The following is a 13552-nucleotide window of genomic DNA, read 5'->3' on the forward strand; positions in this document are numbered from 1 at the left end:
TGCTTATGGCTTCAATTAAAACCAAAGTCAGCACGTTATTGTCGCTGCTGAGATCAAACAAGTATATGGTCTACAGAAGACAATTTGTAAGGCTAAGGATGATCAGCTTTTTACTCCTTAAATCCCACCTTCTGCTCTAAAGGTCAAAACCAGTCTTCATCAGTTTTAGCTACTCTTGCTCTGAAAGGAGCCCACAGCCTGTTTTCAGTCACTGTTTTGTTTTTTTCAAATGATTCCTTACGGAGGCATGGTCAGGTGCTTTCTTAAAAGACACACAACTTAAAAAAAAAGAACAAATGCAATTCTCATGTTTTTACTTTGAAAAAGAAACCACTGTTTATTGCAAACTACACTTTTTAACAAAAAAAAATCATCAGTATTAAAGCAAAGATTTTCTAACCCATTTAACAGCTAACAAAACCACCCTTCTCCTCCAGAAGAAAACTGCTTAAGCACTGCTCCCTCAGAGCAAGAAATGTCTTCAGTAACAGTCGACTTCATTCTCCTCTATTGTCCCCATAGTAGCAAGGATGTCCTGTAAGAGGGACTGAGGGCTTTCTTCCACATGGTCACTACTTTTATTTAGCTCATCATGTAGCTCTAGTAAGTCTATTGCACCCAAAGCTACCATCATGCTCTCTGGATCTTGAAAATCCACCCCGTTACCACCATCTGTGGGAAAGTTCTGGGCCAGAGAACCCTGTCTTAGTGTCCTCTGTAACCAGGCAATGCCACGTCCTGCAGGTGAATCTTCAATCTCTTGTGGATTCTCCAAAGTACTCACTGGATAGAAATTCCCTCTTAGGCCAATCAGGATGTCACAGGCTCTCTGCCCCACTGGTTTGTCACAGTCACACAACGATCGAAACAAAAAGCCGAACAGTTTTGCTCGGCAGAACACCCTCAGCAGCTCGTTCTGAGGGGTGGAACTGGTGACTGCAGAGGAGACAGGAGCATAGGGGCGCTCAGAAAGGCCAAGCTGGCAAATGGTCTGGCTACAGAAAACTTCAACCAGTTCCAAACCACCAAGTCTGACTTCCCAGTCCAAGTCATGCTCCACAGTTTGGATGACTCTGGAGACGAACTGCTCTGTGTCTTCCAGCTGAGCTGTGCAGCCTTCTCTCAGCCACTTGGTGAAGATGCTGATCACAGCCCTCCTAGGAAAGCCCTCAGAGTCTGTTGACAAGATTTCTTGAAGCTTTGCTACAGTGCTCTAGATGCAAAAAGACAAAAGAGAAAGCACAGTGAGGGGAGAAACATGCAAAGAAACAAGAACAGCAGAAGTACAAAATCTTGTCACTACTGGTTGTTAAATCTGCCTGCATGAGCCTGCAAATGACTTGTGGAAAAAAAGTTATAAGTAATACAGCAGTGCATTGATGGGTAGTTCTGCTTGTGCAGAGGGAGTTATCATACCTCTTTGTTATACTGATTCCCTGCTACAGGTGGTTCCGGAGCAAAGTAAGTAACGAAGGCCAGGTGTCCCACAGCAGTCACAGCACTCGCCCGCACGTAGCTCTCTGGATCCTCCAGCAGATTTTCTGTAAGCCTTGGCACCTCTGAGGACAGCAGACACTGCCTGAACCCATCCTGGTCTGTAAACAAGACAGCAAGCCAAAGAAGTGGGGCTTTATTCTCTCTGAGCATGAAGCTGTTTCCAAAGCAAACAGCTCTTTGCGTCATACAAGGATGCCCACTGCCTGCAGGGACAGCTGCCAGTGAGACGAGCCTCTGCAGAGACCAGGCAGCTGCTCACAAGAGCACAGATGCTCTGTGTCAGGCTCCCCATTTCCCAGCAGCTTGGTGACTTTCAGTCAAGCTCTGCTAGACATTGGAACTTGGAAAATTGCACTTACAGTTGTTTTAGCAGCAAGAAAAAATTTTCTGCGGGCAAGCGGGGACATGGTTTGAGCCTCATCAAACTTATGCCTTTGTTTAAAGGAAGAAAAAGTAGTCCTCCTTTCTTGTTGTCAAGGCATATGGCAGAGAAAACAAAAGGAACAGCAGCACTTAGAGGGGCTGCAGGGTAAACTGCTAATGCAGCTGAGTGTGCTGAATGCTTCCTTTGTGACCTGGGGACAACAGCAGTGGACGACTTCCACCATCACTGAGCTAGCACAGGAAAATTAACATTGCCTCAGTGCTACCTGCTGCAGAGCCTGAGCTAGCAGTAAAGTGGAAACCAGTAAATAATCCAGAGCATGCAAAGCAGGTCTATGTTTTTAACCTTCTAAAGCCCAGCCCCCAGCCTGCTGATAGAAACCAGGCTCCACTGCAGAGCAAACTGAAAAAAGGGAAAGTATTATCTGCCATTAAGCACTGTCACCTGCCTTGACATACATGTCTCAACACCCTTCAGTTTAACTCACCAAAACTGCCATTAAGGCAGGCACAGCAATCTGAGTTCAACCGAAAAGCAGGATAAGTTTATTAATATTTTTGTCAGATTTTGATCATGATCTAAGAGTAAAAATCTTGACACTTCTTTCTTTTCTTAGCCCTCCAGTTACAGGTCAGAAGATGCTTTACCAGCCCGACTGACTTTCACAACATTAAAAGAAGTACTCTTTCAATCTGAACTGTTAAATCTTTGCACCTACCTTTCAAGCATTTAATCATGGCAGTGAGGAACTCCAGAGAAGAATCTCTTACTTCCCAGCAAGGACTGCACAAACGCTTCTGCAGCACCACAAACACATCTGTAAAAGCCAAGTGACGAGCCTGAATGGACATGAAAGGTAACAAGCCTTACTGAAGCCCTCACTGTACAACCTCCACATCCCTTTGTCTGATGCAATCCCTTTTGCTCTGTGCTTCTACCAGAGTGCTTCAAAGCACTATTTGGGCAGCTAAACTTGAATTTAACATAATTGTGAACAAGTCAATCCTAAGTGCTTTGAGCAGGATAGGTAGGGAAGAGCAGATTTCATATATGCTACTAGCTGCTGTTTGTCTCAAATAGTTTAATTACCTTCCAAAATCTTCTCAGTTTGTTGGCACTGACTGTTGGAGCAGGACAGTTCCTGCAAGCGCACCAACCACTTGGATGTAGCTTGAAAGGCTTTCTTTAGAACCTGAAACAATGTAAAGCAGATTTATTTTACTACAGGAGGAGGCAGTGTGGCCTTTATGCCATTAGAAGTAAAATTCATTTTAGCCTTAAACTTACGGAGCAATTCTCAGACTAAATGAGTACTTACAAAGAAGTAAGCCACAAATAAGTAGTGCTTATATATAATTTCTAACAAACATGCAGAAAATGCCTGTTCTCAACTTATTATTCTGAAGTACCTCCAGCTTTTGATTTGCGGTTCTCATTGGAGTCATTTGAACAAGACAAAGCAAGAAAACAAATTCCCTTATGCAAAGAATTCAATACTTCATGGCCGTGTCAGGTTGAGTTTGTCAGTGCTACTCTTAGATGTGATGGCTCCTGTCTTCTCAAGGACACTCAGTGCATTGCTCAGTTTCTCTCTCATTACAATTTTAGCTATTTCCTAAGCCATCCAGAACCAAGACAAGTCTCCTACATATTCTGATACAAACTGTGCTAAGAAACAACCAACTGGTCAGACAATTTCTCAGGATTACATCCCACTGGGGCAAGCTATTAGATATGGATGTGTCCTTAGTTCTGCACTCACAGTAGGGCTGGTGTTTGGACTCTCCAGGTATGCCAGAAGGACATCAAATAGACTTCCTATGAGTGTGTCACAGCCTGAAACCGAGAAAACAAAACTAAAGCACCAACACTGAGAGAAGGAGCATCCCAATCCCAATTTCAACAGAAAGACTCAGGACTGTAAAACTGTTTTGGAGGAGAAAGCGACGATTAACTCACCTTTTTTCTCTGAGAGTGCTGCAAGGACATCGAGAGCTGACTTTTGCACCCTGAAACAATTGATCAAGTTTCGGCTTATTGTGGTTCCCAGAGGGGAAGCAGGACTCAGGAGGCCATTACAGAATTGTAATATTGCCATGAGAGAGCGCAGCAAGGACACATAGGGTAAATCCACTCTTAAATGTTTCTAATGGGTGAGAAAGAAAAAAAAAATGAAAAGAGTTTCCTGCAAAAATTCCAAGTGTGTACAAAGAGTTTTTGGTCAGGAAGGAGTGAAATCTGCAATTTCTAGAGGGTTCTTGAGGTAGCACAATGTTAAGAAGTACAAAAAAATTATCTTTGTTTTTTTTCACTGCATCAACAATTGCAGTAGGAGGTATGGTAACAAAGTTTGTGAAGATGGATTTAGAACTTACGTGCAGTCCTTCTTTACAAGCCTCAGTATTGTTCTGTTTTCATATTTGAAAGGTTTTTGCTAATATTTGCTAATTTCTTTAATCTATGGAAGCCCTCACTGTCAACTCCTCTCCATGTTCTATTAAACCTCTACTGAAAAAATCTGCAACCAATCTTAACACTGTCTTTCAAGGACCAATTTGATCCCCAGGCTTTTTTCTGCTCTCTGAATGTTACCAAAGACAGCAGCTTCTCCAGGTGAGCCAAGGTCTGACACAGGAGACCAGCACAAGATGTCTTGGAGGACAGAAGACTTTCAACAGTGACAGGATCACTAACAGACTCATCCAGCAAACCTAGAGGACCAGAGAAGGGAAGAGCTCAGGTTGTTATTGAGCACAAAAGACTGTGATTTTCAAAGTTAATCAAGATATTCGGTGATGCAGTATGAATATCCCTTCAAATGCAACTGTCAGTAGGATGCTGCACTTTATCACAAACACTGCTACTGTCCTTGACTTGTTCTACTCTTTCACCTCCAGTTTTGCCTGCACCAGACCCTTGAAATGCTGGCAAGCAGACTGGCCTCTAACTTTTCTCTCACAACTGTACCTGCATATTCCAGAGGCTGGGAGGCTGCTCTCAAAATACAGTCCATTGGCTGAAGTAGAACAGTCAGTGCCTGAATCCTCACATCTTGTGGGCTTCAAGGAGGAAACAGCAGTTACCAAAACAAGAACACTTCAATTCCTTCCCAAACGTCTGCCCCCAAATTTCGAACAGGATAATGATTTTTATGCAGGCTTTTAACCAAGCCAGCAATGACAGAGCAACAGAAGCAGTATCACAATCTGAGCCTTCTTCCAAGCTTCCCTTGCTAACTGAAAGCAGAGGAGAAATGGCTCTGGAATTTAGAAGGAGCTTTATCAAGCTATGCAAATAGAGAGTGGGATCCTGTGTAAGAAGGAGGCTGAGAGGGAAGTGTTTCTTGTCAACAAAATGGTGTCCTTCTATCTTAAAACATAAGTGTTACTTAGCCTGTAAACCAGAATCTGTATATGCTGTATTCATCTGATGATTTCTTGATACTTTTTCACTACCTAAAGGGCAGTTATGGAGCAGGTGCAGGCAGACTTCTCAGAGGTGCACAAGATGTGAATCTTAGATTGCAACAAGGTAGATTCCAACTGGGTACACAGAAAATACTTTTCATAGTGAAATGAAACTGGAACAGGTTGCCCAGAGAAGCTGTGGAATCCTCATCCTTGGGGATATTTGAAGTTCAAAGGGTGAAGGCCCTGAGCAACCTGACCTGTCTTTGAAGTGAACCCTGCACTGAACAAGAGGTTAAACTAGATCACTTCTACAGGTTCTTTCTAACTTCAGTTATTCTACAACTGCCTCCGGAGTCTCCAGATCCCTCCTTCTGCTGGACAGAGTGAAAGCTCTTACACTAGCCAGGGTTTTTGTGAAAGGGAAAATGGAACAGACTACTGGATTTGACAGGCAGCCAAATGGTGTTCATCTCAGTCAACCTTGGCAGTATAGTTACTGGAATTTGCTATTTCTTCCTGGAATTGGCTGGCTGTAGGTAAGATGCAAGAGTATACACATAACAAGATGCTGGCTCCTTTAATCTCTCTCTCTTTGAAACTGTATTATCCTTACTATCAGTACAGCCTGAAGTCTGTTAGTTACTGGCATGACTCTTGGCAACCAGTCTCACATATTAAACAATGTAACAGAAAATGCAGTGAGGATAAAAACAGTTCCTGGAAAGACAGCAGAGATCTTAGTACAGAAACATCTGCAGAGAGTAAAAATTTCATTGCAGTAAGTCCTACCATTTGCAGAGCTTCAGAAGTCCCACTGCCAAAGGACATGCTTGTACTGGGGTTAAGTGTTCCAGAGCAGAAGTTACTAATGCCCAAAAACTGCCTTCAGTGTCACAAAACACAGGGGACCTGAGAAGAAAGAAGTGTAAGTTATATATCCTATTACACAGTGGAAAACAGATATATCTGACCACGGGACCCAAGGTGCCAGATCCTTACCGTGCCACGTTAAGCAAAAGGTTTGCCAGCATGTGCTGTGCTTGAAGAGTCTCTTCCATCAGAAAGGATTCTATTTGCTTTGCTATGTCTGACCAAAGCACTTCAGTCCATGCAGCATAACAACTGCCAAACAAGCTGATTAACAGCTTTACTGACTGCTCAATGTGAGAGGCAGAGCCAGACTGAAGGGAATCTTCCACGTGCTTTTTAATCATCTGGGCACACGCTGGCCACTCACAGTCCTTTGGGCTGAGAGGTTTAGATGTTTCAGACTCTACAGAGAAGGTGAGCATGTGCACCAGGAGCTGACTGGCAGCTGAAGCCACAAACAGGCTGGGATCCCCTTGCAGAGCGAAGATCACGTCCATGCCTCCTGTGGGAAAACAGAACAAGTCGCTGGAGGAAAAAACAACGGCGTTCCTATGGTGAGGTGGAGCCTTGTTGAACTCCAACCACGTGTGACTCTAACTCAGGTACCACACAGCTTTAAATGGTGGTGGTGGAGTTTCTTATCCTTTATTTTGGAGCCTCTACTCAAAGTCAGCCAGTCCTTAACAATAAGCAAACAAAATAAGAAAACCGTTTGCAGATCCTCAATGGCCTTGGTGCTTTTGACAAATGGCTTATTTTAACTCTTAAATAAACGAAGACTCCTCTCGTTCATTTGACATGTGAGCAACTGGAATTTGACATCTGAGCAAACACCTGACTGGAATGGAAGGGACACAGAGAATCTGGGGAGTGAGTTAGCAGAGGTGGCAGTACTCACCCCCGCTGCAGAGGAAGTGCAGGGCGGGTTGGTGGTGCACCATGCTGTGCACTCCCTTGACCCAACCGCTGCGCACCGACGCGTCCTCCCACACTGCACGGCCCCGGGGCCCCTCCTGGCCAAACAGCCTCCCCAGCAGCTTCTCCTGCTGAGGCCAGAGCAGAACACAGAGGAAACGGTGAGCAGAGGGGCTAAAGGGGAGAGGGGAGGCTGCTCTGTCCTCCAGGTCAAGAGTATCGAGGGTAGTGAAAGATTCTCTTGCTAGAAGTACCACGAAAATAGAAAAATTTCAGAATGCCAGGCTTAAACTCAACGTATGGCTCTCTCAGGGATTAAGCAACAGAGTTGTTCAGTACCAAAACTGCTTGTTTTTCAGGTGCTAGAGACAACTTCTGTATATCATGAGTTGGTATACATCAACTTATATGGAATGGAACTTGAACTTATCAGTTTCATTAGACTGCTCTATGCACTTGTACACATCTCTTCCCTGTGAATGAAGCCTTTCGGGTTTTGTACTATAAATGTATTTTAGTGTAGAAAGTAGGGCTTTATAAAGCTCTCTCATTTTTGCAGAGAATCAGAAACTTCCTGTCAACCTACTATAGAGGGAAAATGACATGTTAGTGCAGTTTAAATCTACAGGATCAGTCCAGGGATTCAGTGCTGTACAGTCACTGCTCGGAGGCAGAGTTATCCCATAATCCCAGGTAGCTGACTCACCTGCAGGTGCTGGAAGCGGTTTTCGGAGGCAGCGAGTATCCCAGCCAACTGCAGGGTGAAGGACAGGATGCTGGGGCTGGGCTCGGGCAGGGCCAGCACGGAGCTGATGAGCTCTGTCAGACACGGGTTGTCCTGCACCAGCTCCACAGTCGGGTCTAGTGGTGCCAGAGAACAGCAGGTCACTGCCAGGACTGTCCTCTCCCACTGAGGTGATTCCCTGAGCTGAGGTAACCCCTCACAACTCTTAGAACTGAGGAATTTGGGTCCAAGCCCAGGTGTAGCCTCAGCTACTAAACAGTTTTCAGGTGTCTCCGAGGGGACAGCACCTCAGAGGGTCGTGGAGTCTTCCTCTCTGCAGACATTCAAATCCCACCTGGACGCGTTCCCGTGTCACCTGCTCTGGGTGGCCCTGCCTTGGCAGGGGACTGGACTGCAGGATCCCCAGAATTCCCTTCCAACCCAAATCACTTCGTGATGGACCTTCCCCCACGGTGCCGACCCGCCGCCCTCCCTCCCCTCGGCCCGGCCCCCGGCGCTCACCGAACCACGTCAGGCTGCGGAACCAGTCCAGCAGCTTCTCCAGGCAAGTGTCGTCGAGGCCGGGCTGCCGCGGGTCGGCCAGGGCGGCGCATACGCCGGGCAGCAGGACGGCGCACTCGCGGGTCATGGCGAAGCGGCGGCGGGCCCGGGCCACGAACCAGGACTGGGGGCCGGACATGGCCGGGGGGCACCGGGACAGGAACAGGGACCGGGACAGGAACAGGGACCGGCACTGGGACCGGGACAGGGATCGGCACCGGGACAGGAACAGGGACCGGCACCGGGACAGGAACAGGGACCGGCACCGGGACAGGAACAGACACCGGCACTGGGACCGGCCCCGGCGCGGCCGCACCGCGAGTGTCGCAAAGGGGGCGTGGCCAATGCTCGGTCGGGGGGCGTGGCCGAGCCCCGGTGGGGGGCGTGGAGCTCGCGCGCCCCGCGGGCGGGCGGTGGGTGCGGGATGGGGACGTGATCTGCCCGCGTTCGGTCGGCTGCTCCCGCGCAGGAGCTCCCGGCGCGCTGGCGGAGCGGAATCTGGCAGGGGCTGTCCCGCCGCCCCCCGGCTTTCCCGCCCCGCGGCGCCGCTTGGTGTCACTCGCGCTCCGCGCACAGCCCGAGCCCTACCCGGCGCTGCCCTCAGGCGCGCCGATGTTCTGCGCATGCGCCGCCGCCCCGGGCCGCAGGGGGGCGCTCGTTCTCTCCGGCGTGCGGTGGTTGCCGTGGTTACCGCGGCCCGGAAGTGCCGCCGCGGGGCCATGGCCGCCCCCAGCCCCGACACGGCCCGAGGGGGCCCCCGCGGCCCCGCCGCCCCGTGAGGCCTCCCCGCCGCCCTCCCAGCATGGCCCGCGGGGCCGGCGAGGCGGCAGCGGAGGGGGAACTGGTAAGGAGTGAGCCGCGGGGAGGAGGAGGAGGAGGAGGAGGCGCCAGGTCTAGGCCTGCCTCAACCCGGGCCCGGCCCGCGAAGCGCTCCCTTGGGGCCGGGACAAAGCCCCCTCAGTAAGTGGGAGGAGGATGGCTTGGTCCGTGTCCAGCCCGAGAGACTCTTGGGTCCTGCCTCTGTCTCCCTAGCCGGTCCATGGCACGGCGTGGGGGTGGCATCGTCTAAAACTGCGCCGGGGCAGGTTTAGTTTCTACATTAGGAAGAATTTCTTCTCGGAAAGGGTGATTAGACATTGGAATGGGCTGCCCAGGGAGGTGGTGGAGTCAGCGTCCCTGGAGGTGTTTAAGGAAGGACTGGACGTGGCACTGAGTGCCATGGTCTGGTTCCTGGTCACAGGTTGGACCCGGTGACCTCAGAGGTCTTTTCCAACCCAATTGATCCTGTGATTCTGTGTTGGTGTTCGTTTCCCACCCCCTCAGCAGCCAGGTGGAGATTTTTAGCCCCTTTGGGAGCCCCCACGTTCTCCTGTTTCCTGTCGTGGGTGGCTCTAGTTGGGCCAGTTTCGCAGGAGCAAAGAGGTCGTGAAGGTTTCCAAGGACAGGGATGGGTTTGTTATTGCATGTTTGTGTCCTGGTGAATGTTTTGTTATTTACCATTTATCAGGGCTGAGCGCCTTCCACATTCTCTGATTCCAAGTGTGATAGCTGCACTTGGGGAGAGAGATATTTCAGAGTGAGAGGCCTTAAAATAACCAAAATAATCAGTGTGCTGCAAGGAGCATCACCTCAGGAAATTAAAAACTGTGTGGCATGGTGTGTGAGATACAGACCTGCCTCCTCTCAGCCAGCACAGAAAGTTGTTTTACCTACTCTGTGGTCAATCCTTGCTCCTGTTCTGCCAACCAGGGTTCTCAAAAACACTTCACCCCCTCCCCTGCCTCTGACAGACACAGATCAGCATCTGTCCAAAGAATGGTGCTGTGAGTGCCATGGAGTCAGCAGCAAGTAGAAAAGGTCTTTGTGAGGGCAGAATGCATCCAGATAACTTGAAAGCAAAGTGGAAATTTCCATTCTGCTCTGAATATGGTTACATTTGAGAAGCAGGGAAACTTGTCATCTGCTTTGGTTTGAGTTTTTTTCCCTCAGCCTGATCACTTCTCCAGTTGAATGTGGGAACTGAACCATCCCACAGCATGGCAAGGGTAGGACAAACGAGTGGGGAAGGGAACAGGTGAATGAGTTGCAGCTTAACTGGTGGAGAAATTCAGGCAGAACCAGCTGGAGGTTCAGTTGTGCACTGCAGTGCACAAGTCTCTGTGACTCAGGTGGAAGGTGTCCCTGCCCATGACAGGGGAGCTGGAATTTGATGATCTTTAAGGTCCTTTCCAACCCAAACCATTCTGTGATGGTTCATGACTGAAGTGACTTGCACAACATCACAGGACCGTTTGTTTTACAGCAAGTGATGCTGGGATTTGAGACAGCCATCTCTCAGCAACTTAAGTGGTTTTGACAAATGGCTTCTTTTTATCAGAAAGAATTGAAAACTCCTATCTCATCCTTTTGACATTTGAGAAATGAAATGGAAGAGAAACAGAGGATCTGGTGACAACATTTACTGTTTGGATTTATTGCACTCTCACTTTGTTGTGATAGTAAATGATATAAAGTTTTCTGGATGTGTATTATAACAGCAGATGTCACAGTTCCTGTGTCTTTCCCAGGGAGATGACAGCCTGTCTGTGATAACCTGTGAGTCAGACACAGAAATGGTGAGTTTTCATGTCAACTGTTTATCTGTGGCATCAAACTTCAGTGGGCACCACCTTCATGGATGTGGCCAAATCTGCATATACCTAATGCTTCTGTTTTTCTTTTCTATGGACAAGATTTTGTCTTATTAGAATACAAGACATACACAGACAATGGAGCCAATTTTAAGATTTTGTGCAGAAATCTTAAGAGTTGAATATTTTCAATCATAAAAATGTGTTTCTCTTTCAGAAGTTAAAGAAGAAGATTTTTCACAAGCCTCCCAAGTCACCAAGTAAGTGTTGCAAAATTTTGTCTTCTGCTGTTCACAGAAACTGAAGTATTTATTTGAGACAACATCTTGTTCTTCTCTTCAGAATTATTCACTGCTGTGTGCAGAGCACACCTATTTGAGATTTGTTCTGAAACCTGTCAAGGTCTACTTGTATAGGCTAAATGTTGAAGTTTATGGAATAGCTGTAGTTCTTGATTCTCCAGCATAAGCTACTTTTTTATCATGTTATTCATTCTATTGGCAAATATTCTGAATTTCTTATTGTAGTTTTGGAGAAATGCTGATACTTGCAATGTAGAATTACTGGAGCTCCCTACCACCCAGTAGATATGTGTGTGTGGATTTAGCAGTTCTGTTTCATTTGTTGGGTTTGTTGGTGGGGTTTTTATTCACATAATCTTAGAAGTACAATGTTATTATTAGATCTGCACTTTTAATATGGGTTTTGTCCTTTTCTTTTCTGAAGTTTGTTTCTTGCTATACTTTTCCATTTAACTCTTTTTTTAGGCTTCCAGTGAACGTTTCAAAGAAGACTTTATCTTAAAGTGTTGTTAACAACATTAATTTAGATGTGCAGGTATCTTAAGGTTGCCTATCCAAACTGTACATGTAAATATTTCCATGTGTTGAATCATACTACTGTTGTTATGCCTCTTTTTAAGCCTCTTCATTTTTTGGAATTCTATTTTTTCTATACAGTGTTTTTAGTTGTTTTTTTTTTTAGGTGAGTGTCCTGTTACTCTGTACAAGCCAGGATGTAGTACACTGTTAATTCTAATTTTATAAGTATTAGGACTGTGTCTGAGAACTTTGAAGCACAAGACAACAAGAATTTTTGTGACCTTAAGGCAGCACTAAGATGTTTTCTTTTGCTCCAGAGTCTCCCTACAGCTCTAGCACACAACTGTATCCCAAAAAAGCTGCAGCTTGGCGATCTCTGCAGGGAACGGGCAGTGCATGTTCAGAGAGTGCAGCTGTAAAAAAGCCAAGGCAGCTGTGGCTGGAATCACTGAAACAAGGTAATAGTATGGAAATTAGATCTGCATATATGGATAAAATTGGGTGTTGTGGACAGCTTAACGTATAAACTCTTAAAAAATAGAGTTGTATTTGATTAAAGTTTGCATAGGAAGTCGTTTCACTATTATTTATTTGGGAGGTTGAAATTATCTGATCTTGAGTGTTGGAATTTATAGAGGGAAAAATTAACAGCATCTGGAGCTTTCTATGTTGCATTTGCTCAGAATAAATCCACACATTTAATTCACAATTAGCTCTGATTTTTGCATTTTTGTTCCATTTTTGTTGGCAGGAATGAGCCATCCTCTGAAATCAGATGTTGACGTGGGGCATATGAGAACCAACACTTCCAGTAGCACTCCAGAATATTTGAAGGAAGCTCTAGGAATGAAGAAGCCAAAACATTCTCGTTCTTCTAGTAATGGTAAAGTCTGCAGTGGTGTGGTGGATAAAAGTTAATGATATTTTTCCTCTGTAAAAACACACATTGCTTAAGATCTTTGCTTCAATAAAGCAAGAGCCATTTCAGTTGGTTAAAATATATGTGTCAAAATATCATCCCTGGGATACTTTTTGAAATTTCTAAATTGGTTAAGGCAGGGGTTTCCATTTTTTTTTTTTTTTTTGAGCAATGAATCACTGTTAGCTTTCAGAACTTCTGCAAATTGCCATGCATTTGCAGCTGAAAATGTTGCAAGTATAATATGGTTCAATGGGACAGCTGTAGACAATTTATTGTGACTTTGCAAAACATAGTTTAGGAGCCATTGATAGAAACCATCTGCTTGCCTGAAATTCTGTGTAATTGACTCCTTTCACTTCTCTAGAAAGTGTTTTATCGTGTGGTTGTGACGTTAAGATCAAGTGAGTTTTATGAGAAGAGCAAACTTTAATCCTGCTTTTCTTAAAGCAGAACTGTGAACTTAAAAATTCCACTTCCATTTAAAATGACACCTATATTTCCACTGGTAATACACAGTTTCTGGCCACTTTTGAAGTTGATAGATTATCACATGTTAAGCATACAGAGAAAAGTGGATTCTGGACACCTTGTAGAAAACTTTTGTAAATAATAGATTTGTTGGGATGAGAAGACTTCAGTCTTCTGTGGAATTTGTATCTTTCTTGAGATAGATATTTTAATATAGCACCAGAGAGAAGTAATTAGGAGAAATTGGCTGTAAAATCTAGCAGAAGTTTCATATAGCTACACCTCCATTTCATCTCCATTTCTAAAATTAATTTCCTTGCTGATTTTTCTTCTAGGAAAAAAAAAAAGC

General features: G+C 45.8%; 2 protein-coding genes across 9 annotated transcripts in view; one reads left to right on the forward strand and one right to left on the reverse strand.

Moving 5' to 3' along the window:
- Nucleotides 1-303: 303 nt before the first annotated feature.
- BRAT1 (BRCA1 associated ATM activator 1) lies at nt 304-9083 on the reverse strand. Of its 2 annotated transcripts, none has more exons than XM_051812553.1 (13): nt 8324-9083; nt 7784-7938; nt 7061-7205; nt 6292-6664; nt 6082-6201; nt 4850-4941; nt 4475-4593; nt 3842-4028; nt 3645-3718; nt 2972-3074; nt 2601-2699; nt 1417-1595; nt 304-1213 (listed from the first exon to the last, which is right to left on the reverse strand). In XM_051812553.1, exons 1-13 carry the CDS (start codon nt 9081-9083, stop codon nt 482-484), a joined length of 3138 nt encoding a protein of 1045 aa, XP_051668513.1. In that variant the 3' UTR covers nt 304-481. The 2 variants fall into 2 exon arrangements, with proteins under 2 accessions (XP_051668513.1, XP_051667717.1); XM_051811757.1 differs by having other exon boundaries at nt 7061-7208.
- IQCE (IQ motif containing E) overlaps nt 9043-13552 on the forward strand; it is a 28008-nt gene continuing 23498 nt past the window's right edge. For 5 of the 7 annotated variants that reach the window (XR_007900281.1, XM_051771454.1, XM_051769557.1 and 2 more), the window contains exons 1-5: nt 9043-9206; nt 10930-10977; nt 11210-11252; nt 12131-12271; nt 12565-12696. Coding sequence is in view for 6 of the 7 variants with exons in the window: in XM_051771454.1 (XP_051627414.1) it covers nt 9165-9206; nt 10930-10977; nt 11210-11252; nt 12131-12271; nt 12565-12696 (406 nt within the window). In the remaining variant the exon portion in view is untranslated. Of the gene's footprint in view, nt 9207-9257; nt 9323-10899; nt 10978-11209; nt 11253-12130; nt 12272-12564; nt 12697-13552 lie in introns of those variants that run through there. The other 2 variants (XM_051772156.1, XM_051772954.1) reach the window with 2 other exon arrangements.

This window comes from Manacus candei, unplaced genomic scaffold (genome assembly GCF_025592945.1).
Source record: "Manacus candei isolate 608988 ecotype Guabito, Panama unplaced genomic scaffold, ASM2559294v1 h1tg000002l, whole genome shotgun sequence".
Lineage (NCBI taxonomy): Eukaryota > Metazoa > Chordata > Aves > Passeriformes > Pipridae > Manacus > Manacus candei.

Excerpts from the sequence above, each read along its gene's own strand:
- BRAT1 (XM_051811757.1), bottom strand. The coding sequence starts at position 9,083 with ATGGCCCCGCGGCGGCACTTCCGGGCCGCGGTAACCACGGCAACCACC. Across the intron at positions 6,665-7,060 it reads GCACTTCCTCTGCAGCGGGG|GAGGCATGGACGTGATCTTC; the intron begins GTGAGTACTGCC and ends GTTTTCCCACAG. Across the intron at positions 1,214-1,416 it reads GGAATCAGTATAACAAAGAG|AGCACTGTAGCAAAGCTTCA; the intron begins GTATGATAACTC and ends TTTTGCATCTAG.